The sequence below is a fragment of the Berghia stephanieae genome, chromosome 11, assembly GCF_034508935.2.
Source record: "Berghia stephanieae isolate SIO BIC M18660-M18661 chromosome 11, UCSD_Bste_1.3, whole genome shotgun sequence".
Classification (NCBI taxonomy): domain Eukaryota; kingdom Metazoa; phylum Mollusca; class Gastropoda; order Nudibranchia; family Aeolidiidae; genus Berghia; species Berghia stephanieae.
In genome coordinates, this window is record NC_088370.1 from 782,442 (window position 1) to 806,249 (window position 23,808).

At 37.6% G+C, this 23,808-nt stretch overlaps 2 protein-coding genes across 5 annotated transcripts; both read left to right on the top strand.

Annotated features, from left to right (window-relative positions):
- Positions 1 to 2,097: 2,097 nt before the first annotated feature.
- LOC144956257 (UBX domain-containing protein 11-like) lies at positions 2,098 to 23,608 on the top strand. 4 transcript variants are annotated; one of them, XM_078886696.1, is made up of 7 exons: positions 2,098 to 2,119; positions 10,342 to 10,730; positions 13,118 to 13,279; positions 15,372 to 15,717; positions 17,652 to 17,844; positions 18,693 to 18,862; positions 22,636 to 23,380. In XM_078886696.1, the coding sequence occupies exons 2-7, from the start codon at positions 10,383 to 10,385 to the stop codon at positions 23,235 to 23,237; spliced, it is 1,821 nt and encodes a 606-aa protein (XP_078742822.1). In that variant the 5' UTR covers positions 2,098 to 2,119; positions 10,342 to 10,382; the 3' UTR covers positions 23,238 to 23,380. The 4 variants fall into 4 exon arrangements, with proteins under 4 accessions (XP_078742822.1, XP_078742821.1, XP_078742820.1 ...); XM_078886695.1 differs by lacking the exon at positions 2,098 to 2,119 and adding an exon at positions 6,122 to 6,189; XM_078886694.1 differs by lacking the exon at positions 2,098 to 2,119 and adding an exon at positions 6,495 to 6,612 and having other exon boundaries at positions 22,636 to 23,608.
- Positions 3,517 to 3,987, top strand: LOC144957131 (uncharacterized). The gene has a single exon (XM_078888151.1). The coding sequence runs from the start codon at positions 3,517 to 3,519 to the stop codon at positions 3,985 to 3,987; it is 471 nt and encodes a 156-aa protein (XP_078744277.1).
- Positions 23,609 to 23,808: the final 200 nt, after the last annotated feature.

Genomic DNA, 23,808 nt, shown 5'->3' on the forward strand with positions numbered 1-23,808 from the left:
TATCTTAAGAGAAGATAATTATTTTTACAAACTACTGCCAGAGGAATAAAATAAAGAATATAAGTTAAAATGCACACCACAACCCACACTTGCACACCTCGTCTTGCCCGCAAACTGATCATGTCGTGAACCTACAAACTAGGAGTCTCAGAGCTAAGGTCGTGACCCAGCCTTTCCTTACCACCGTGCCGATCTGAAATCCGATTGAATAAGTGGTAGATATAATGATTTTTGGACAAATGAGTACTCGCCTGTAATGAAACATTTCCCAAGAACTAGAGATTTACCTAGAAAGTGGGGTGACGAATTGACTGTCAGCTGATTATCCGAGAGAGGCTGATTTCGGTTAAGTTTGCCTTTGACCATGTAACTATAGCGGTTAAGTAATTCGAAGGAAGTTTATTTTCCTTTCTTTGAACTGTAACTACATTAAAAAGAGCAGCAAACATGTGAATTGCTTGCAAAGTTTTGAAGAAAGAGACAGGGGAGAGCACGGTTACCCACGCGTGCTTTTGCTATTGTTTTTCTACCACCGTCACAACTGCGCAACCAGTTGGCGCTTCCGGTTGGGCATCTCCTATTACATTTCTTCAAAGACTATCCCTGGGAAGGAAATATTATACATTATATAATTTTCCTATTATATTCATATGAGTAAGTAAGTATTTCCAGGGACGGCACTTACATAGGTGTGTTTGCGTGCTCGTGTTTGTTTTTTTGGGGAAAATTGCTTGTCACTCAAGGAAAGAACTCTTACGTATGAAGTGGAGGGCGATCCTTGTCAATAAAACATCCCAACCTTATAGAACAAAAGAAATACGACATTCTTCATCGGAAGATTTGTATAAAAAGCATCTTCAGATGAAGGGCAAGGGTAGAATTCAGGCATTTTGTTTTCTCGTTGATCCAGTTGTTTCGGATATTTTTCAACAGATGAACAGTTTCATAAAGTAAGGTTCTTGTAGGATCAACTGGGGAAATGGTAATCCAAGGAGATGATTCATTTATTTTAGGATTTTTTGTGTGAAAAAGCTTAATTTAATCTATTGTTTTCATTTAATCATTTATTTCTACAATGGCTTTCCCTCCACATCTTTCAATGGTAGAAATGACATTTATAGTGTTACTGTACTGAAAAGCAGATGTTAAGGCATGGCAGGGTAACAGTTTGACAAGAAATGTTCTTGATCCAAAAAAGCACTTTACCATAAAACAAAAACGTAGTAGCCAATTTATCAAGGTAATCAACTCGTAAATGGTGCTTCCTCTGTATGAACTGATGTCTTGACATAAACCTCATCAATAATCGAAATACAATTTCTGGATCTTTCGTCAAGATGATTAAAATACTCTTAAAGATATTTTCATCAGAATCAGAGGTGTTATTTGTCACACTTGTAATCCTTTTCATGGTAAAAACAGATGCTAGTTGTAAATTATTACGAAGTTCAAGATACAAAGCACAGTATTTCTAATATCATGAAAACGCTAAAAACAGATCCTCTGCAGAGTAAAGCCTTGTGTTTTTCGACTAATTCGTCAGCTGAAGATTTCTGGTACAAAAGTTGACTTTCTTATCAGTAATTCCAATGGTGTTTCTGCTTTGACAAATCGTAGAAACTCATCAAGGTGACTCCAACATTTAATCTCACTGATGAATGGGTGACGAATACCTTTCCCCAACTGATACATCTCACACGTCACCCTGGGATTTTTAGTTCCAGTGTTGTATTTGAAATATATAATATGCAAACTTGTGAATTTGACCTTTCCTCTCACAACTCATCAGATACCGACGGAAGAGTGAAAAGGACACCACAATTTCCAACTTCACAACAAAATTTGTCATGAAAAGAATCATACAGGAATGAATCATACTCCATGAAATCTGACATCTCATCCAAATCAACAGCTCGAGAGGCAGCAGTGGCTTTCGTAGTAATCTGATGTTGAGTTTGTGACGAGCTTGGTACACATGCTTGGGGTACATCATGACAAACAGAAGGTGGGTCAACTGGAACAAAATATCGTCCTGCATGAACCATCTTTGGGTTATCAGGCCAATGAAGAGCACAAACTCCCATATGTTCAGTAACATCCTCAAAGTTAAGCTTATTTGGTAAGCATGAAATCCACTGTTTACGTTTCTGAATTTCCTTTATAATTTTGTACACTGTTATTTTCAGATCAGCAGGTTGATCTCTGTAGCCAGTTCTACAATTGAAGACAGAGCACTTTCTGCCCATTTTACACACACAATTACTGTATGGAACTATATGGATAAAGAATTTAAAACTCCAACAACACAGTTTAAATGTATAAATATTTGAAAAGGAATTAAAAGTTAGTAGAGCTTCGGTAAATCTGACTGAAATCTGAAATAGGGCTAATCACAGATCTCAGATTCAAAGTCGGTAACAAACCGGTACAATATTATTGTCAGAGAGGAGATGTTTCATTAGCAAAAAAAAAAAAAAAAACATTTGCCAATTAAGAATCAAATCGTTGTGTGTGATGTGCTGAGTTTGTTGAATATAAATTGTGTTTAAAATAATTTTGAATTTTTAGTCACTAATTATTAAAAGACGCGTCTCTTAAACTGAATTTCAACCGAGAATCATATTTTGACCAAAAATCAGTAACCAAACTTAAGTTCTCTTTGACTAATAAAAACCAATATGGCAACTTTGTTGGAATTTCGGTTACACATTCCACATAATGTGTGAACACACTATACGTTGAGCCCTAAACACACCTTGTGGTTTTCTCCAGTGCTGGGATTACCCGCCCAAATCATTACCCGGGTATTTTTATTCATTTATTATTTATTATTTATTACAACAAATGAAACGAAACTGAAGTAAGAAACAAGGATAATTAATTACAATGAAACCATACCAAAACAAAAAAAAAAAACAACAAAAAAAATACCTGAGATTCCTTTAAAAGATAAGAACTAATATAGTCTTGATCTGTTGAATCCAAAATTGAATCAAACGTGTGTTAACAAATAAAACAAAAAAAAAAAAATCAATGTAATTGAAAAATAAAGAGGAAAATCTTTTGAAAAAATGTCATGTAAATGTAAATATGTAAATCAAACTTGTATTACATATTACATCCAATTATCACTGTTTGGTTTTCATTTGTTGAAGCGGGTACCCGCTACCCGCCCCTTTTACCTGAGTACCCGGTTTAACTTTATTACCCGCGGGTACCACGGGTACCCGGGTACCTGCGGGTACCCGCCCAGCACTAGTTTTCTCTCTTCGGCTGGCCTGTCAGACCGTCTAGCTCGAAACAATATTTAGAAGTTGATCAGCTGAACAGAGAGCGACTCACAAAGCCATCTCCAATTCCAGTCGCAATGACAACAGAGCCTACATCGGCAGAATTCTTGACGATATAGCAGCAGCAGAAACGGTGGGTAACTCAGGAGAAATCAATCGACTCGTCAAGGTGCTTGGGGGGAAAAAAACCCAAACCAAACGTCCCCAATGCCATCGAAGGACCTTGATGGTGAACCTACCTATAGTCTGCTCGGAAAAACTCCTCTCTGAATGGAACACCTTCCTTAGCAACAAATTTGCACAGCCAAATATTGGCATATCATCACAACGAGAAACTACAGTGTACCATGAAGACCACCTGACAGATCAAGAACTTCAAACCTGCATCAACGGGCAGAGCGACAGGAAAGCACCAGGTCACGACGGCTTACCAATAGAAGCCTTCAAGTACTCCCCAATCGCGTCAGCAGAACTGTTCAGCATAGTCCAACTCATCTGGGACACTGAGGAGGTTCCTCGAAATATCGTCAAATGTGTGTTTATTATGCTTTATAAAAAGAAGGACAGAGATGACTTCAAAAACTACCGTGCAATTTGCCTACTCTGTCACGCCTATAAACTGAGTATAGAACTCCAATCAAGTTACCAGAAAGTCAAGCCGGTTATGTTATCGACAAGCAAGAGGAACCAGAGATAATATCTGTATTATTATTATTATTATTATTATTATTATTATTATTTATTATTATTATTATTATTATTATTTTATTATTATTATTATTATTATTATTATTATTATTATTATTATTATTATTATTATTATTATTATTATTATTATTATTATTATTATTATATTATTATATTATATATATATATATATATATATATATATATATATATATATATATATATATATATATCAAGGACAACTAGTAATCCTTGATATATATATATATATATATATATATATATTATATATATATATATATATATATATATATATATATATATATATATATATATATAGAGAGAGAGAGAGAGAGAGAGAGAGAGAGAGAGTGGGAGAGGACGAAAATTCAGAACTTCTTCGGTCCTGTCCTTTTTATAGTCTTATGGGTTTGGGACATGTTTAGTTTTAGGCATTATCGGCGTCAGCAAAAAGGATAAGGATGGGATCGACATTGTTTATATTGTGTTTTAAAGCTTTTATGGCGCTTGTAACATGTGTAGGTCATTTCATGGCCAGTCGAAATGAAGAAGATTCCCATCTTCTTAATAATACCAGTAAAAATTTAAATTGGTTTTACTAATATTAGCACGCGAGAAAAATAAGGCAAAGGGGAATGGTCCAAATAGGGAACAACTATAGATTCCAATAACACACTATCAATGTCGAAAAAACTCAAATGCTTATAAATAATTATGTAATCAATAACAGAGGTGACTTACAAGAAAAAAAATATAATCACCTAAAACTATAACTATACATTTGACTGATTCCCTCTCAGCTAAGGACTCCGGTCAAGGCCAGGAAAAAAGTAATCTCATTCCAAGACAAAGAGCAAGTTGGAAAACAGCTAAATGGTGGAAAGGAGACACAAACAGAGATTTCCCTGTCCACGATGGTCCCTGTCCACGATGGTAGGTAAATTAACTCCACCCAAGATGGGATCAAAGACTAAGAAAAAAGAAAAGTAAAAACAAACAAACAGGGGTATAATTTCGCCAGTGAAAAGGCTGTTCAGATCCAAGAGTAATATATTCTTTTGTCTGGTCTAGTATTATTAAAGGAACATAACATTCAGCTTAAAATTCACGGTTATTTATTACCCTAATTATAGGCGAATGAATTAAACTATTGTGTTTTCATATCCAATGTTTTCACTGTGTCTTAAAAATAAATAACAAAAGTAAAAGTAAACAAATCAATATTGTCAAAAAGTCAATAAAATTTCTCGAGTCTGATGTCATCAGGAATCACTCCTGTTGTCAAAATTTGGAGTTTGAGAATTTATAATTTTGGCCAAAGGAGTAACACCAAAAAATTAAAAAAATAATACATGAAAATGCCAAAAAAAAGGGGTGCGAATCCTTGAATTTCCTCACCCCGGTTACAGTAACGCTTGCCCATGGAGTCCTCCATTCGCTTAACAAAACACTCTGTTACCTCACCTTCTTGGTCAAGCCGTTCAGCCCTTATATACCCAATCTCTTCCGGTGTAGGGGATACACGCATGTATAATATTTGGTTCATTGGTGTAGGGAAAACACAGGTGTGTATTCGGTACACTGGTATAGGGAATACACAGTTCTTAATCTTCTTCTAGGTTCCATGCCTGGTCCAGGCTTCGGATACTGCATGAATTATCTCTCTCCATTCCTCCCTGTCTCTTGCCTTTTCAAACAGCTCTTGGATTGTTAGGCTGGTGAAGCCCTTCAGTTGGTCTATGAGTGTTTTTCTTTGTCTCCCCCGGGCGCGTTTACCAGGTATTTTTCCACAACTTGCCAGGTATTCATTCTTATCTTTCCTTACTATGTGTCCGAAAAAGGATAGTTGTCGATCCACTATTAAGGGCATTAGTTTCCTTTGTTGGTATGTTTGTTTTAGCACTTCTTCGTTCGTTTTGTGTGCAGTATACGATATTCTCTGCATCCTTCTCAAGCACCACATTTCAAAAGCTTCAATGTTCTTTTGTGTTTCTGCATTTGTAGTCCAGCTTTCGCATCCGTATAACAAGATTGGCCACACGTAGCACTTCAAGACTCGGAATCTAATCCCGAACGACATCTGTTTGTTTTTCAAAATGTTTCCCAGGTCCATGAAGGCCTGTTTGGCTTGAGCTATTCTTGCTCTTATGTCTCGGTTACATCTTCCATCTGTTGTCACTATTGAACCTAGGTATTTAAAACTTTTTTAAAACTTTTTAAAACTTTAAAACAGTTCTTAATATAAACGTGAAAAAAGTGAATAAGCCTACTTTGGGCCAAAATGTTGACATCTTATGGTCAGAATTTCTAGGATTGTTATTGATTTTGTATTTGATTTGTGATTTGATGGTTTAAAAATATAATTGGGAGGGGGGTTGCAAATAACTATCAACAATCAAATTGAATTAATGTGTGAAAAGAGAATGTAATGTTGTAATTTGGTTGAAAGACAGAAGAATTTTGCTGAAAATGATAAACTCTGGCAGGAAAATGTTTGTGTTCATGGGATACAAAATGGCGTCTTGTCATTGAGAGTGGAACAAAACATTAAAACCTGTGACCAACAGTTATTGGTCTCTATGGAAATGAATGCCGTTATCATCTTTTGTATTTTGTAAGGTATAGAAGTAGTTGGGTATCTATAAGAATAAGAGTATAAATATAAGAGAGATGTGAAGAGTTGAAACGTCTTTAACATCAATTCTATCTAGATCTAGACTATCTAAATGTTTAGACTTAGACTTAGACTCCTAGACGTCTAAGTCTAAGTCTAGTGATAGTGGCAGTGGTATCTAGGTCTAGACTAAACAGAGCAAAAGTAGCGACTTATTAAATTGTCTTAACAGTTTAAAGTATCTGAAAATAAACTTGTTTTTATTTTATTTTACTTTTAATAGTATAGGTGTCAAATCTTCATTCATAGGTAACTCCTGGGCAGGGACGGCTGGTAATAATGGGCAGGGTGGGCAAATACCAGCATGTTTTTTTCAAGTTATATTCTGTATTACCAGGTCCGAAATAATCTAATTTAAATTAGATAATTTCAAAAGTTACTACTTAAACTTGATACTTCGTACTGAAATCAATTTGTGTGTATTTTTGATAGATTGCGAATCACCATGCACCCCTTAATGCATTAAACCAGGATACGCTCCTGTTCTTTTTTATCACCCCCCCCCCCACCACCACCACTCCACTCCGCCCACATCGTTATCTCATCGTCACGTCGCCTGACGGTGAACTAACTCCGATTTTTGGTGTCTGGCCTCTCTAGTACTAGGTCGGGCTAATTCAAATGAGCCCACCTTATTAACCAGTGAAAACTAAATAGAAATTTTGGCAAACGAACTTTTTCTTATTTATTGCCTTACTTGTGCTGGTACCATTGATGCAATGACTTTGGGAAGGTTCCAGTATTGAATTAAATTTATTAATTTACTAATTTTATATCAATTTAGTATTAATTTTGTTGTTTTTATTTATTTGTTTATCCATTTAAACTATTTCTTTTTTTTTCCTCGTTTTCTTTAGTGCTTCTCAAAACTCATTTATTTAAATTGTTTTCTTATTTGTTTTTTTTGTTGTTGTTGTTGTTTTTGGGGGGTTTTTTGTTTTGTTTTTTAACAAATTGATTTGTTAGTTCTTTTTAAAAAAATTCTTAAAGTAATTACCGCTGTATTTTTATTGCCAGACAAAATAATTTTGCAAAACAATGTAATTTTCTATTGTACTCCGTCTAATAAAACAAAACACTTTTATTCAAAAGTCACGACTAAATGAATATATAAAATAGAACCACCATTTTGGTTTTCTCAACAATTGAATTAGTATACTCTTCTGAGAAAGGAGAGAGTTGAATTCTAACTAAGTTATAGAGGAAAAAAATACGTTTAAAGGAAGGGTGGGCAGATTCCGTACTTGCCCATCCTGAAGCTAATACATACATAAGATAGTTCGCGATGAAGAGGCGGGAACAGCTAGGGGTTGGTTGTGTAAGGAGCAAAGATAACACGGTCGTTATTGTGATAGTCTAACGAATGCATGAGGAGAGATTTAATCTCTCCTCATGCATTCGTTCTGATTGGTAACATTATTTTGTCTTAATTGTATTGTATGAAGTATTGGCGAAAGCCTAAGATTAAATAAACTTTGTTTTTGTTTGTCTTATTTTGACTATGGAACTGATACTTGTCATAGCAGACCTGCCTACTTGAAATAGGAAAATAAAAATCGTAGTTTTCAGGGCTAATAAAATCGTAGATATTTTAACTACCCTTTAAAGAAATCACCGGAATTTTCGTCTGTTTTGATAGATATCAAATTTTAAAAAACGAGAAAAAATGATTGGAAGCGTAATAATGATGGTGATGGTGGTAGTGATAGTGGTAGCGGTGGTGGTAGTAGTATTGATGGTGGTGGTAGTAATGATGATGGTAATATTATTATTATTGTTATATTATTATTATTATTATTATTATTATTATTATTATTATTATTATTATTATTATTATTATTATTATATTATTATTATTATCATTATTATTATTGTTATTGTTATTATCATTATTATTATTGTTATTATTATTATTATTATTGTTATTATTATTATTATTATTATTATTATTATTATTATTATTATTATTATTATTATTATTATTATTATATCATTGTTATTATTATTATTATTATTATTATTATTATTATTATTATTATTATTATTATCATTATTTTACGTATTGATGGTATTACTATTGTTGTATTTTTTTGTGGTTATTAATTGTATCAGTTTATTGTTTGGTTCCATTTACCATTTTTTTCCCACTTTCATGTATGTGGTCATCAAATTATATGATTTATTGTCGAAAGCCTAAGATTGAATAAACTTTGTAATATCGTATGGTAACTATCATTGTCGACGGCATCGTCGTTGTCATCATAATCATCATCATCATCATCATCATCATCATCATCATCATCATCATCATCATCATCATCATCATCATCATCATCATCATCATCATTAACAACAACAACAATATTAACAACAAGTACTACAATAGCAATAAAAACAATATCAACATCATCATACAATTTCCGTCATCGTCTCCACAACTATCATTCTAACCAACAGCACCACCAAAATCACTACCATAATTACATCCTCCACCACCACCACCACCGCTACCACTATTCCAACCACTACCACCACCGGCACAATCATTCTAACCACCAAGACAGCAGTAAAAATGATGCAATTTGAGCTCTGAATGAAACTCGACTCATATCGCTGTTGTTGCTTCTCGATGAAAACTTTAAGGTTACTACATACTATTGAAAACCAGTAATGTAACAGAATTATTAATCTCGCCGTTGAGGGATTAAAGCATCTCTTTAATTTTTCGAGTGAACGAAATGGACTTGTATTGTCAAGGTGTTGTCGCATTGTCTCGTCGCTTTATTTTTTAGTTGTATTTTCTTTCGTGATTCATTTTTGATTACGTTTGGAATAATTAAAATCTACTGGTATTGTCATTTCATTGTGAATGTGATTATTTGTGGTTGAAATATTATTTATTAAAGGTGAAAAAAAATGATAATTAAAAAGAAAAATTAATTTAAAAAATTAAAAAAAAATAAAAATTTAAAAAATAATAATAAATAAATTTTAAAAAAAAAGGATTTTAAAAAATTATTTAAAAAAAAAAAAAAAAAAAATTATATACATATATATATATATATATATATATTATATATATATATATATATATATATATATATGTGACCGAATCATCTTTGCCCCACCACTGTAAATAGGCTAGAACCGCCACTGCTCCTGGGTTCTATCATCATCATATGTGCACATATTTGCAGGTCTGATAACCGAACGCAATTATTCATTGTTGAAATGGACAATAATTTGCGTCGGTTTGAGTTTGAGAGCATTTCCATTACAACAACGAGCCCATAACAAAATGGGTTATCAGACCTGCAAATAATAATAAGTACCTACACGCCAATTGTCAAATCCTTAATTCGCAAACCTTCATTTTTTCCCCACAGTCACGACAGTAAAAACGGCTCAACAATTTTTGTTGATAATTTTGTCATTTAATGAAAATTACTTACGGTATTTTTTTATTTTTTTTTTGGGACTGACAATGCTTCAAGATCCAACGGTGAAAATCACGTATTTTGGGCTGATACAGATTTTTTTCATCAATTTCGGAAAGCTCCCACCCCTATGATTTACAGATATTTTGTTAGCTGCATATAACATAATAGGTCTGATATACCATGGCATTTTAATCATGACACTTTTGTAATGTCTTTTCAACATTTACAGAACCATCCTCTCTCCAACTGAAAACTGAGATACACAACAGCATGAGCTCTCCATTTCATTCCTTGAAGAAAAACAAAGTTCCTCTCTTTCCTGGACACATGACGGGCCATCGACCAATACCTTTTCGACACCCAGAATACTCTGAGGATGAAAGCAGGCTGTTGGAGGAGGTGACATCCTTGATGGTTCAGGAGAGACGGCAAAGGGATCCATTCGTCGGGCTGCCACAGATTAATGCTACTAATCAAACCAATCTGGCAACAGGTGTAAGAAACAATGGCTCACCAAGGGAGAATGGGAATGGAAATGTGGAGGGGTTTTCTGATCCACCCACTGATCAAGACTTAATGCGGATGATGATGAATAAAATTGCATTCTTAGAACAACAGGTAAGTTTTTAAAATACCTGAAAAGAAACCCCCAATAAAAAAACTCCCTTGATAATAAAAATACAAGCATCAGCCAGAGTGTGTCATGGCGAAATGAGCAAGAGAGGCAAAGAGAAAAAGATAAACTTGAGCATTTATAAAGTGAAATATCGACAAACTGTGCTCAAAGCATTTTACAAGGGGTCCCAGGCCAGCAGCAACATTTAACATAAAGGACAAGACATGATGTCTGTTAGGCAATATTACTATTATTTCTGACAGATAACGGCCAGGCACTCATTTTACGCCTGATATGGTGAGAGAATGTGAATAAAGAGCCTTTATATGCGCTGCTCAGAGCAGGACTTGAACCCTGGACCTCCGATCTGAAAGCGGGCATCATACCACATTACCATTACATTATCTTACATTCCATAACTGTCTGGCATGAATTATTTTACAAGTTTTCCTGTTTGAATTGATTTTCCTGTTTGAATTGATTTTCTTGTTCGTTTAAGTCGAAGAATGTTTGAGTTTGAATCCAAATTGTTTTGTGTTGAATAATTTATTCATTTTTTGAAGCTGTTAAACTCGTTTTTGTTTAAGAATTTTTTTACAGTTTCTTCTCAATCCAAATTCAAATCCAATCCATTCTGTTGCAGTTCCAACACAGAAGATTGTCGACTTTTAAACTTTAGACTTTAAGATATCTTACCAAACTGAACCAAACTACTTGGATTCTAAAGCGTTTTGAAGTGACAATTTATCAATACCATAATGGACACTTAGATTGGTTGACAGGTTCTTGGAGATTCTTTTTTTTTTTTTTTTTTTTCCAATTTAGATATACACCAGAATTTGTTGTTGTTGTTGCTGCCAGTGGAAGGTCTGATAAATAAAAAGTCGATACATTTTTTACCTTCATTCATATAGGTACTAATCTAGGCATAATAATAATAATAATAATAATAATAATAATGATAATAATGATATAATAATAATAATAATAATAATAATAAAAATAATAATAATAATAATAATAATAATAATAATAATAATAATAATAATAATAATAATAATAATGATAATAATAATGATAATAATAATAATAATAATAATAATAATAATAATAATAATAATAATAATAATAATAATAATAATAATAATAATAATAATAATACTTACTTACTTACTTAGGCCGCCCCTTGCAGCACCCAACATGAGCCACAAGTCTTCGCCATTCTGTCCTGTCCACCATAAGCGTACGCAGCTCCCGGGTGTTGTCCATTCCTGTGTCGTCTAGCAGACAGTCAATGTATGTTTTATTCTGCCTGCCTCTGCTTCTGGTTCTCTCAGGTGGTTCCCATAGAACACGATTGCTTGCAATCTCCTCCTTGTGTCTCCAGTAGTGCCCTGCAAGTCTCAGTCTTCTCTTTTGTATCTTCGAGGTCACTGGGGGGAGGTCACTGTAGAGCTCTTCATTTGATATGTGCTCTTTCCGGCTTACATTGAGGGCCATCCGCAGTGTAGCAGCCGTCCAGTTGCTTCTCAAGGGCTTTTGTGAGAGTCCATGTCGCTGCTCCATATAGAAGCACTGACTCTACTGTTGCCAGGAACAGTCTCTTCTTTATTTCCCTCTGTAGGTTTGAACTCCAGATTTTCCTGAGTTTGTGACAGGCACTCCAAGCCAATGCTTTTCTGATAGAAATATCAGAGGAACTGCTTTGGGTCCAACCTCCTAGGTACTTGAAGTTGTCAACTTCCTTCAGCCATTCTCCATTCTTTGCCTGTATGCTAATTGGCCTTTCTTGGTTGTAGGTTTGGAAAACTGTCTTCTTAGCATTATAGCACAGTCCTACTCGTTCAGCCTCAGTTTCAAGTCTATTGAAGACCTCTTGTGCCTGGTCCATCTCCTCCTTCAGTAGAGCCAGATCATCTCCGAAATCTAGATCCGTGACAATCATAGCTGGATTGCGCCTACTTCTTTGTCTATGTAGCATGAAGCCCAGCTCGTTCTCCATGCCAGCGTAGGTCTTTCTCATCACATAGTCCAGGACAATTGCAAAAAGATAGGGGGCTAATGTTTCACCTTGAAGCACACCTTACCATACATTATTTCTTAAGCAAAACATGCTCTACAACACACTTCTTTCAATTTTATGATGTACAAAAGAAATTTGAATAAGAAAAATGTTGGTTGTGTCGTAACGAATGTGACGATTTTCCTATAGTTGGTAGGAGAGGGTTTAGGCTAATTCACTACTATAGCACACAAATACATCCTGCAGTGTAAAATATCAAGACGCCTAGTAACAATGTAGAGGTGGTTTGCAAATTAATAGAAGAAAGAAAGAAAGTATTTGTACAAGGAATAATTTGATGAATGTCTGTGACTATTTTGATGTCAGGCAACAAGCCAGAAGGAAGAGATTCGTCTGAAGGACCGGCGTATAAAAGTGCTGGAAGATAAACTCAAGATTGTTGAGAGAGCCAAAGGTCAAGAAGTTCAAGGGTCAGGGGCCAAAGCTACTGCTGACTTGGAGAAACACTGCTTGCTTTTGCAACAACAGGTCTGATTACACAGCCCCTCCCTTCACCTCCACCCCTCATCTCCAGCCCTCATCTCACCTCCACCCCTCAACTCCACCCTTCACCTCCACCCCTCACCTCCACCCCTCATCCCAGCCCTCACCTCCACCCCTCACCTCCACCCTTCACCTCCACCCCTCACCCCACCCCTCGCCTCCACCCCTCATCCCATCCTTCACCTCCACCCCCCACCCACCCCTCACCTCCACCCCTCATCCCACCCCTCACCTCCACCCCTCATCCCACCCCTCACCTCCACCCTTCACCTCAACCCCTCACCTCACCTCCACCCCTCACCTCACCTCCACCCATCACCTCACCTCCACCCCTCACCTCCACCCCTCACCCACCCCTCACCTCCACCCCTCACCTCAACCCCTCACCTCCTCCCCCTATCCCCCTCACCTCACCCCTCACCTCCACCCTCACCTCCACCCCTCACCCACCCTCACCTCCACCCCTCACCCCACCTTCACCTCCACCCCCCCACCCCTCACCTCCACCCCTCATCCCACCCTCACCTCCACCCTCACCACCCCTCACCTCCACCCTCACCACCTCACTCACCCCTCACCACCTCACACCCCTCACTCACCTCAACCCCACCCTCACCTCACCTCCACCCTCACCTCACCTCAACCCCTCACCTCAACCCCTCACCTCCACCCCTCACCCCCTCCCCTCACCCCACCCCTCTTTACTGCCATCATCTTGTTCAGCCATTAGGCAAGTGAAATCCTATTGGTTTGTTTACACTACCCTGTCATCACGTCATGTGTGTGTTTGGGTTTTTTCTTTTGTTTTTTAAAAATCTTCAACATATAATTCCCCTAATTATTGGTATGGGTAAATTTGGCTTTTGAATTAGTCTTGAAAAACCTCCACAAAAAACCACTGAAAAGTCCTAGAGCATTTATATAGTGCAATATCCACTAAATATGCTCAAGGCTCTTTACAAGGGGTTCCTAAGCAATAGCAATACTTAACATGTAGGATGAGACATGACGCCAATTCTATTAAGCGATATTACAATTTTTTTCAGACAGAGACAATGCTTCTTAATGGTTAGGTACTCTTTTTACACCTGAGTACAGTGAGACAATATGAGTAAAGAGCCTTTTCCAAGGAATCAACTGTGTGCTGCTCAGAGCGGGACTCAAACTGTAGTTATCGTAAACTTATAGCCTGACACTGACCAATAAATGACGTCAAAAGACAAGTCTTTGGCCTCAATAGAAAACAAATCGTGAGTTGTATTCAATAGTTCAACCATTGTAATCAATTGTTTCCTTGAGCACTACTAACGACAACTCACTAGACGGTGCACAAACCTAAAAATGACGTCAAAAGATAAGTCCATGTGGGTTCTAGTGTCAGGCTATATGTTAACGATGGCTATGCTATGAGACAACTCACTAGACGCTGCACGAATCTAAAAATGATGTCAAAAGATAAGTCCATGTGGGTTCTAGTGTCAGGCTATATGTTAACGATGGCTATGCTATGAGACAACTCACTAGACGCTGCACGAATCTAAAAATGATGTCAAAAGATAAGTCCATGTGGGTTCTAGTGTCAGGCTATATGTTAACGATGGCTATGCTCAAACCCAGGCAGAACCTTTCAGTCCAATGATGAGTTTCATACCACTGGACCACATAGCCACACTAAAAAAGCAAGAAAGAAATGACGATGACCCTGGTCTCCACCACAGATTTGAATAATAATAGGGATTAATTATCGATCAAGGTAAAAAGAAGTATGTCATAAGAATGCAAGTGCAAAATGGGCACTTCACAGGCGACCTGTTCTCAATGAAATGGAAATTTTGATCAAGTTTTTCCTGAAGATAAACTTTTTTTTTGACCTCCCCCTGTCCACCCAGCAGTTATTGGGTAGCTGGGTTTGATGGATATGGTGGAAAGTACTTTGTGATAGACTAGTGTTCCAAAGGATAGCAAGCAATTGCTATTGTCCGTTTCACCCGATAGAAACCAGGATAAACTCTGGCTCCAAGAGCCTAATGACTCTGAAGGACTTTTAAAAATAATAAAATTTTCATCAAACCCACAGGTCCACGAGATGGAGACTTTCCTCGCTGAGTATGGGATGGTTTGGGTCGGGGAAGATAACAACGACGACGACGACGACGACGATGGTGCTGTCTACATTAATGCCAGCCTTCAAATCAACGACGAAGGCGATGATGAAACCAACGATATAGAAAACAACAACTGGACAGACAATTCAATCCCGAGACTGACGAAGGGAAAGAATGGATCGAATCCTTTAGGCACCTGGAAACACGAGGATTCCTTTATAGAAGACAACAACGTGTCGTCATCGACAACAACGGGTGGGATGAATATTGACTTTGATTTGCTGGTCGAAAATATTAAGGATCTCAATGTATTAGCAGGTGATTTATTTGAAAAATTTTCCTTTTTATTTTGTTTATGGAACGATGAAAAAAAAAAGTGGGCAAATCAGGGGTTAATAATCTTGTCCAATGAAGAAAACGAAAGTGCGTGAAGGAGGGTTCAAACCTGGGATATTCTGGGTCACAGTCCAATTCCTTAACCACTTGGCCACTTTACCCTATTTGGTTGGAGGAAGTTCTTACTTAAAGTAAATAACAATGAAAATGTAGGAGTAATTGTAAGCTGGTAGAAGCTGTGGACTGTCAAAAGTCATGAACGAGAATTAGTAGAACAGCTTGGATAGATTCATTTTCATTGAGCTTTTGTATTGTGTGCTATCCACTAAACGTGCTCAAAGCGCTTTACAAGGGGTCCCTGGCCAACAGCAACATTTAATATTTAGGACGGGACATGACGCCTTTTAGGCGATATTACAATTTTTTTTCGGACAGAGACAACGCTGTTAACGGCCAGGTACTCTTTTTACACACGAGAATGGTGAGAGAATGTAAGTAAAGAGCCTTCTCCAAGGACTCAACTATATGCCGAGCAAGGCTCGAACCCAGGATCTTCCGATCCAAAAGCGCGTGTCATACCACAAGACCACATAGCTGCACAAAGATAAAGATCAAAATACCCAACATGGAACGTTTCCGGCTCAAAACCCTTCTTCAGCAAATTACAAAAATGATGAAAGCATCAATACCTCACTTATAGGGCAGTGTGGCTCAGTGGTATGGTCTTTGCTTCGTACCCAATGGGTACTGAGTTCCATCACCCACCACTGCACTGTGTGGCCTAAGCAAGTCACCTCGGCCTAGCTCAATTTTTGGTGCTGCATTGCGGCTGACGCCTGGGTTATTCCAGTCTTCCCTTGGAATAGACCCTAGAGACAAATTTTCCCTTATGGAATGAATAAAGGGAATTTTATATAATTTTTAAAATTATTCTTTAAAGGATAGCAAGCAGTTGCTATTTTCGTTTCACGCTAAATTCAGATTAATGGTTCTGAACTACTACTACTACTACTACTACTACTACTACTACTACTACTACTACTACTACTACTACTACTACTACTACTACTACTACTATATTACTACTACTACTACTACTACTACATACTACTACTACTACTACTACTACTACTACTACACTACTATACTACTACTACTACTACTACTACTACTACTACTACTACTACTACTACTACTACTACTACTACTACTACTACTACTACTCTACTACTACTACTACTACTACTACTACTACTACTACTATACTACTTACTACTACTACTATACTACTACTACTACTACTACTACTACTTACTACTACTACTACTACTACTCTACACTAACATTACTACTACTCACTACTACTACTCTACTACTACTACTACTTACACTACTACTACTACTACTACTACTACTACTACTACTATACTACTACTCTACTATCATACTACTACTACTACTACTACTAACTACTACTACTTACTACTACTTCTACTACTACTCTACTACTACTACTACTACTACTACTACTACTACTACCTATACTACTACTACTACTACTACTAACTATACATACTACACTACTACTACACACTACTCCACTACTACACACAACTACTACTACTACTACTACTACTACTACTACTACTACTACTACTACTACTACTACTACTACTACTACTACTACTACTACTACTACTATCTACTACTACTACTACTACTACTACTACTACTACTACTACTACCACTACTACTACCACTACTACTACTACTACTACTACTACTACTACTCCTATGTGGTCTTGTGGTATGACACTCGCTTTCATTTTTGTTTATCACAGCTTACAGTCCACAGCTTCTAACAGCTCTATGTCACTTTGATATATTTCTACAAGTTTCTTACTTCCCCTGACCAGGAGAAGGTGTGGCCCAAATCAAGAAGACATCGGACGGTGCCCGGTTTGAGATCCCCGACTCCGTCCAGCTGACCCTTTATGCCAATGGCATTCTGATGTTCAACGGACCCTTCAGACCCTACTCTGACCCTTCCACCAGTCAATGTGTCCAAGATCTCATGGACGGTTATTTCCCTTCAGAGCTACAGAATCGGTAACATTATCAAACTGTTTTCGTGTTTTATTGTCATTCATATAGGGAATGGGTTCATAGTTATAGTGGAGATCCTACCTCCCCTATCTCTCTCTCTCTCTCTCTCTCTCTCTCTCTCTCTCTCTCTCTCTCTCTCTCTCTCTCTCTCTCTATCTCTCTCTCTATCTCTCTCTCTCTCTTTCTCTCTCTCAATCTCTCTCTCTCTCTTTCTCTCTCTCCTTCTCCATCTCTCTCTGTCCATCTCTCTCTCTCGCTCTCTCTCTCTCTCTCTCTCTCTCTCTCTCTCCATCTCGCCTTCAGATGGGAAGGTCCTGGGTTTGAGTCCCCAGCCGTGCATAGTTGAGTTCTTGGAAAAGGCTCTTTACTCACATTCTCTCACCGTACTCAGGTGTAAAATGAGTACCTGGGCATTAACAGCATTGTCTTTGTCCGAACATATTGTAATATCACCTAACAGGCATCATGTCTCGTCATACATGTTAAGTGTTGCTGTTTTGGTTAGAGACCAACCCCTTGTAAAGTGCTTTGAGCACATATGTTGTGCTCTATAAAAGCTCATAAATGGACAGAATGCTTTTGGAATCGACATTAGTTCCTTTTTTGAATCAATTCCCTTTTTATAACTTTTTCTTGGGTGCTTTTGTTGTAATTCTAGAATATATTTTTTACTATCCCATTTTCTTCCTTTTTACTGGCGCTGACATGACCTTGATGTGTTGCAAACACTGTAAAACCCTTTACAAAAAAACACAAACAAAATAATCTTGTTGTGAAAGGGTTAATAGAATTCAATCTTACATTCATGGTTCCTAGTTAATAGAATTCAATCTCACTGTCATGGTTTCCAGGTTCCCAGACGGGGTGCCCTTCCTGCTGACAGATCTCCGAGGAGTGACCTATCAGACTCGCCAGACGCCTAAAGTGTTTACAGGAGAAGGGCAGACCCTGGGTGGGGAGAAGAAACCGTCTCGTCTGATTCCCTCCCAGTACCAGGATCCTGTCCAATGGTCTCAGACAGGTATGGCAATAGGCTCTTGTGCTATGACACTTCCCTTCTTTTTGAAAGGTTTTGAGTTCAAACCCTACTTTGAGCAGTGCATTGTCGAGTCCTCGGAAAAGTCTCTTTACTCGCATTCATTCTCTCACCGTACTGGGGTGTAAAATGGGTCCCTGGTCATTATCAGCATCGTCTCTGTCGGAAAAAATGAATTGTAATCGTATTGCCTAACAGGCGTCATGTCTCATCCTATATGTTATGATAAGTGCTTTGAGCACGTCTAGTGGATATTGCGCTATATAAAAACTCAAGTTTTTTAGAAAACGTTGCTATTGGCTGGGGACTCTTTGTAAAGTGTTTTGAGCAGCATGTCTAGTGGATATTGTGCTATATAAATGCCCCAATGTTTATTTTATCTAATTTACTTTTAATCCGTACCAAAGATTGAAAATAGGGAGCTGGCACTGGTGTAAGGTAAAGATCTGAACAAGTGTCTGTATCAAACGGTGCCAGACAAAGCAAGAAAGAAAAATATAAGAAAAAATAAAAACATCCCAAAAAAATCAGTCGTCCTCATCTGGGGATCAAACCTCAGACCTTCTGATTACCGGTCAGACGTGCTACCATTAGACCACAGAGGCTTCCGGTAGTTGCGACAATTTAAATTCCTATTTTCTTCACAAGGGTACGCGTTTTACACGGCCAACCCTCGCTTGCATCAAACAACACGGTTCCAATAATTTTTAAAATGACATTACATTACATTACAAAAGTGTCTCAAAAACTTTTTTTAGAAAACCGTTAAACAAGTGAGACAAATGGATGAATTTTTATTTCCTGTCCTTAGTATTTAGTATGGCCACTCACCTTTATACATCCGTAGTATGGCCACTCACCTTTATACATCCGTAGTATGGCCACTCACCTTTATACATCCGTAGTATGGCCACTCACCTTTATACATCCGTAGTATGGCCACTCATATCTATACATCCGTAGTATGGCCACTCACCTTTATACATCCGTAGTATGGCCACTCATATTTATACATCCGTAGTATGGCCACTCATATTTATACATCCGTAGTATGGCCACTCATAATTATACATCCGTAGTATGGCCACTCACCTTTATACATCCGTAGTATGGCCACTCACCTTTAGACATCCGTAGTATGGCCACTCATATTTATACATCCGTAGTATGGCCACTCATATTTATACATCCGTAGTATGGCCACTCACCTTTATACATCCGTAGTATGGCCACTCATATTTATACATCCGTAGTATGGCCACTCATATTTATACATCCGTAGTATGGCCACTCATAATTATACATCCGTAGTATGGCCACTCACCTTTATACATCCGTAGTATGGCCACTCACCTTTATACATCCGTAGTGTGGCCACTCACCTTTATACATCCGTAGTATGGCCACTCACCTTTATACATCCGTAGTATGGCCACTCATATTTATACATCCGTAGTATGGCCACTCATATTTATACATCCGTAGTATGGCCACTCATATTTATACATCCGTAGTATGGCCACTCACCTTTATACATCCGTATTATGGCCACTCATATTTATACATCCGTAGTATGGCCACTCACCTTTATACATCCGTAGTATGGCCACTCATATTTATATATCCGTAGTATGGCCACTCATATTTATACATCCGTAGTATGGCCACTCATATTTATACATCCGTAGTATGGCCACTCACCTTTATACATCCGTAGTATGGCCACTCATATTTATACATCCGTATTATGGCCACTCACCTTTATACATCCGTAGTATGGCCACTCATATTTATACATCCGTAGTATGGCCACTCATATTTATACATCCGTAGTATGGCCACTCATATTTATACATCCGTAGTATGGCCACTCACCTTTATACATCCGTAGTATGGCCACTCACCTTTATACATCCGTAGTATGGCCACTCACCTTTATACATCCGTAGTATGGCCACTCATATTTATACATCCGTAGTATGGCCACTCACCTTTATACATCCGTAGTATGGCCACTCACCTTTATACATCCGTAGTATGGCCACTCACCTTTATACATTCGTAGTATGGCCACTCATAATTATACATCCGTAGTATGGCCACTCACCTTTATACATCCGTATTATGGCCACTCACCTTTATACATCCGTAGTATGGCCACTCACCTTTATACATCCGTAGTATGGCCACTCACCTTTATACATTCGTAGTATGGCCACTCATAATTATACATCCGTAGTATGGCCACTCACCTTTATACATCCGTATTATGGCCACTCACCTTTATACATCCGTAGTATGGCCACTCACCTTTATACATTCGTAGTATGGCCACTCATAATTATACATCCGTAGTATGGCCACTCATATTTATACATCCGTAGTATGGCCACTCACCTTTATACATCCGTAGTATGGCCACTCATATTTATACATCCGTAGTATGGCCACTCACCTTTATACATCCGTAGTATGGCCACTCACCTTTATACATCTCTGCTATATGTAAATGTTGCTGCTCGAAACTCGAAGAAATAAATAACAATGTGAAATTGAATATTAACTTCAATTTACAAATAATTTACAAAAACAGATAAAATGGACGTTTCAAGTTTCCCCTTTATAACAAAAATGAGGATTCATCTTAACAACGCCACTACCACATTATCTCATTCATCTATAGTGTTTCATTCATCCTGTTATGTTGATAAAGGGGAAACCCAAAACGTCCATTTTATCTGTATTCGTATATTAAATTGAAGCTTACATTCAATTTAACATTGTTATTTACATCTCTGCTAGAGCAATAGAAGTTGGTGATGCTTCAAAAAGCAAAAAAAGTTTTATATAAAGTAAACTGTTTATCTGTAGCCTTTGTACAGCTCCATGTACAGTATGCTATGGTGTCTTGTCTTGTCACAAAGGTCAGGCAATGTTAGGTTTGGTCAGTGGCTGGATGGGTGACAGTCATTATGGAATTTTCTGGTCCCAACGTTGTGTCTTGTGTGTGGCTACGTGGTCTGGTGGTATGACACTGGCCTTCGGATCGGAAGGTCCTGGGGTTGAGTTCCACTGCGAGTGGTGTATAATAGATTAATCTTTGGAAAAGGCTCTTTATTCATATTCTCTCACTGTACTCAGGTGTAAAAGGAGTATCTGGCCATTTATAGAATTTTGTCGCAAACAAAATGTACGATAGCCTACAGGCGTCATGTCTCTTTCTCCTTGTTAATTGTTGATTATAACACATTACCACACTCAACTCTGGTGTGCATGAGTACCTTGATATCGGCAGTGACGACTATTGTAAGGGTATTGGTTTTAAAAATCATAATAGGCAACTGGTACAGTATGAAATGGAAATGTGGTTCCTATGGCTTGCTGGAGGAATAAATGAAACATTTCAAAAAGCATCAATGATGGCAAGTCGTCCTTCAGAGCCATTCGGCCCATGGAGATGGAGTTTATACCAGTTTCTATCGCGTGAAACCGACAATAGCAATTGCTTGCTACTCTTTGGATAGGACACTAGTCTATTGTAAAGTACTTTCCACCAGATCTAACAGAGCCAGCTACCCATTCACTGCTGGGTAGACAGGGGGATCATAAAAAAAATCTCAACTGCACCCGGAATCTATCTCGGTCTCTACCAACTGAGCTATCTGGACGCCCTCTATATGGTAAAGCCGTGAAAATCCAATGTATAAAATTTCATATTATTGATTTATTTCATTGATTGATTTATTTATCGGTCCCAGGTTCTGACACCAACGGCCACATCCCATCGTCGTGCAACGCTGCAGCCACTCCCATGACCCAGTCCCAGTTCCTGAACAAACTGCCAAAATCCGTGATACGAGACGGGAAGATCATCGACGTCAGGGACTCCATCTCAAACACGCTGACTGGCAAAACCAACGGCAACAACGAACGGCCAAAATCCAACATCACGCTTCTAACCACAACGGTTACCAAAGAAATGTCGGAGAGTGTGGCTAAAGCAACGAATGTCACCAAAAACCCGGTGACTACCTCCGACAATCAGAACAGAAAAACAACGACGACGACGGCTTTGAGGAGTAATAATGAAAACAGTCGACCGAAATCGTACACCGGACACAAGGATGTGACCACGCTTCGAGTCGTCACGGAAAACGGAGACCACACTTACATCGTTAAAATGAAATTCAAAGAGACAATCGGTAATTTGAGATCTTATCTGGACAACCACAGACGACCCAAGGTACCGTACGATATTGTGTCCACTTTCCCTCACAAGCTCCATAAAAATAATTCCATGACCTTGGAAGATGCCGGTCTGACACCGAATGCTGTGCTGCACCTGAAACCTGTAACGTAATGATGTTGTTGTTGTTGTTAGTGGTGGTGGTGGTGGTAGTGATGGTGGTGGTTTTCATGCTGTCAAACCGGCCCACTATAGAGGTCTTCATAAGCAAAGTTGTTGGAAATCAAACAGAGTTTGCAAATTACCCTTTTCAAGAATGGAACAAGAAATGATCAAATATTCAAACTTTCCATGAAAGACCTTACAAAACGTCCAAGAGACTAAATGCAGACATTATTCACAGCTGAATTCAATCTTTTCATGTAGAGTAAAAATTCGGGGATTTAATGTCAATTGAAAATTAATTATTGTTCTTTGTAAGTGTCAAGGTCACATATAATGTTCCTACATCGAGATATAAAAGAGCGATTCCCTTGTGGAAATTATTTCTCAATTTTTCGTTTTGGTCCAAAAGCAATAAGGGTTTGAGATGTGATGCATTTATTTCTTGTCGCCAAATATACATAAATCTCTGTGTGATTATTATTATTATTATTATTATTATTATTATTATTATTATTATTATTATTATTATTATTATAAGCTGCTAGAAGCTGTGGACTGTAAATATTAATGAACAAAAATG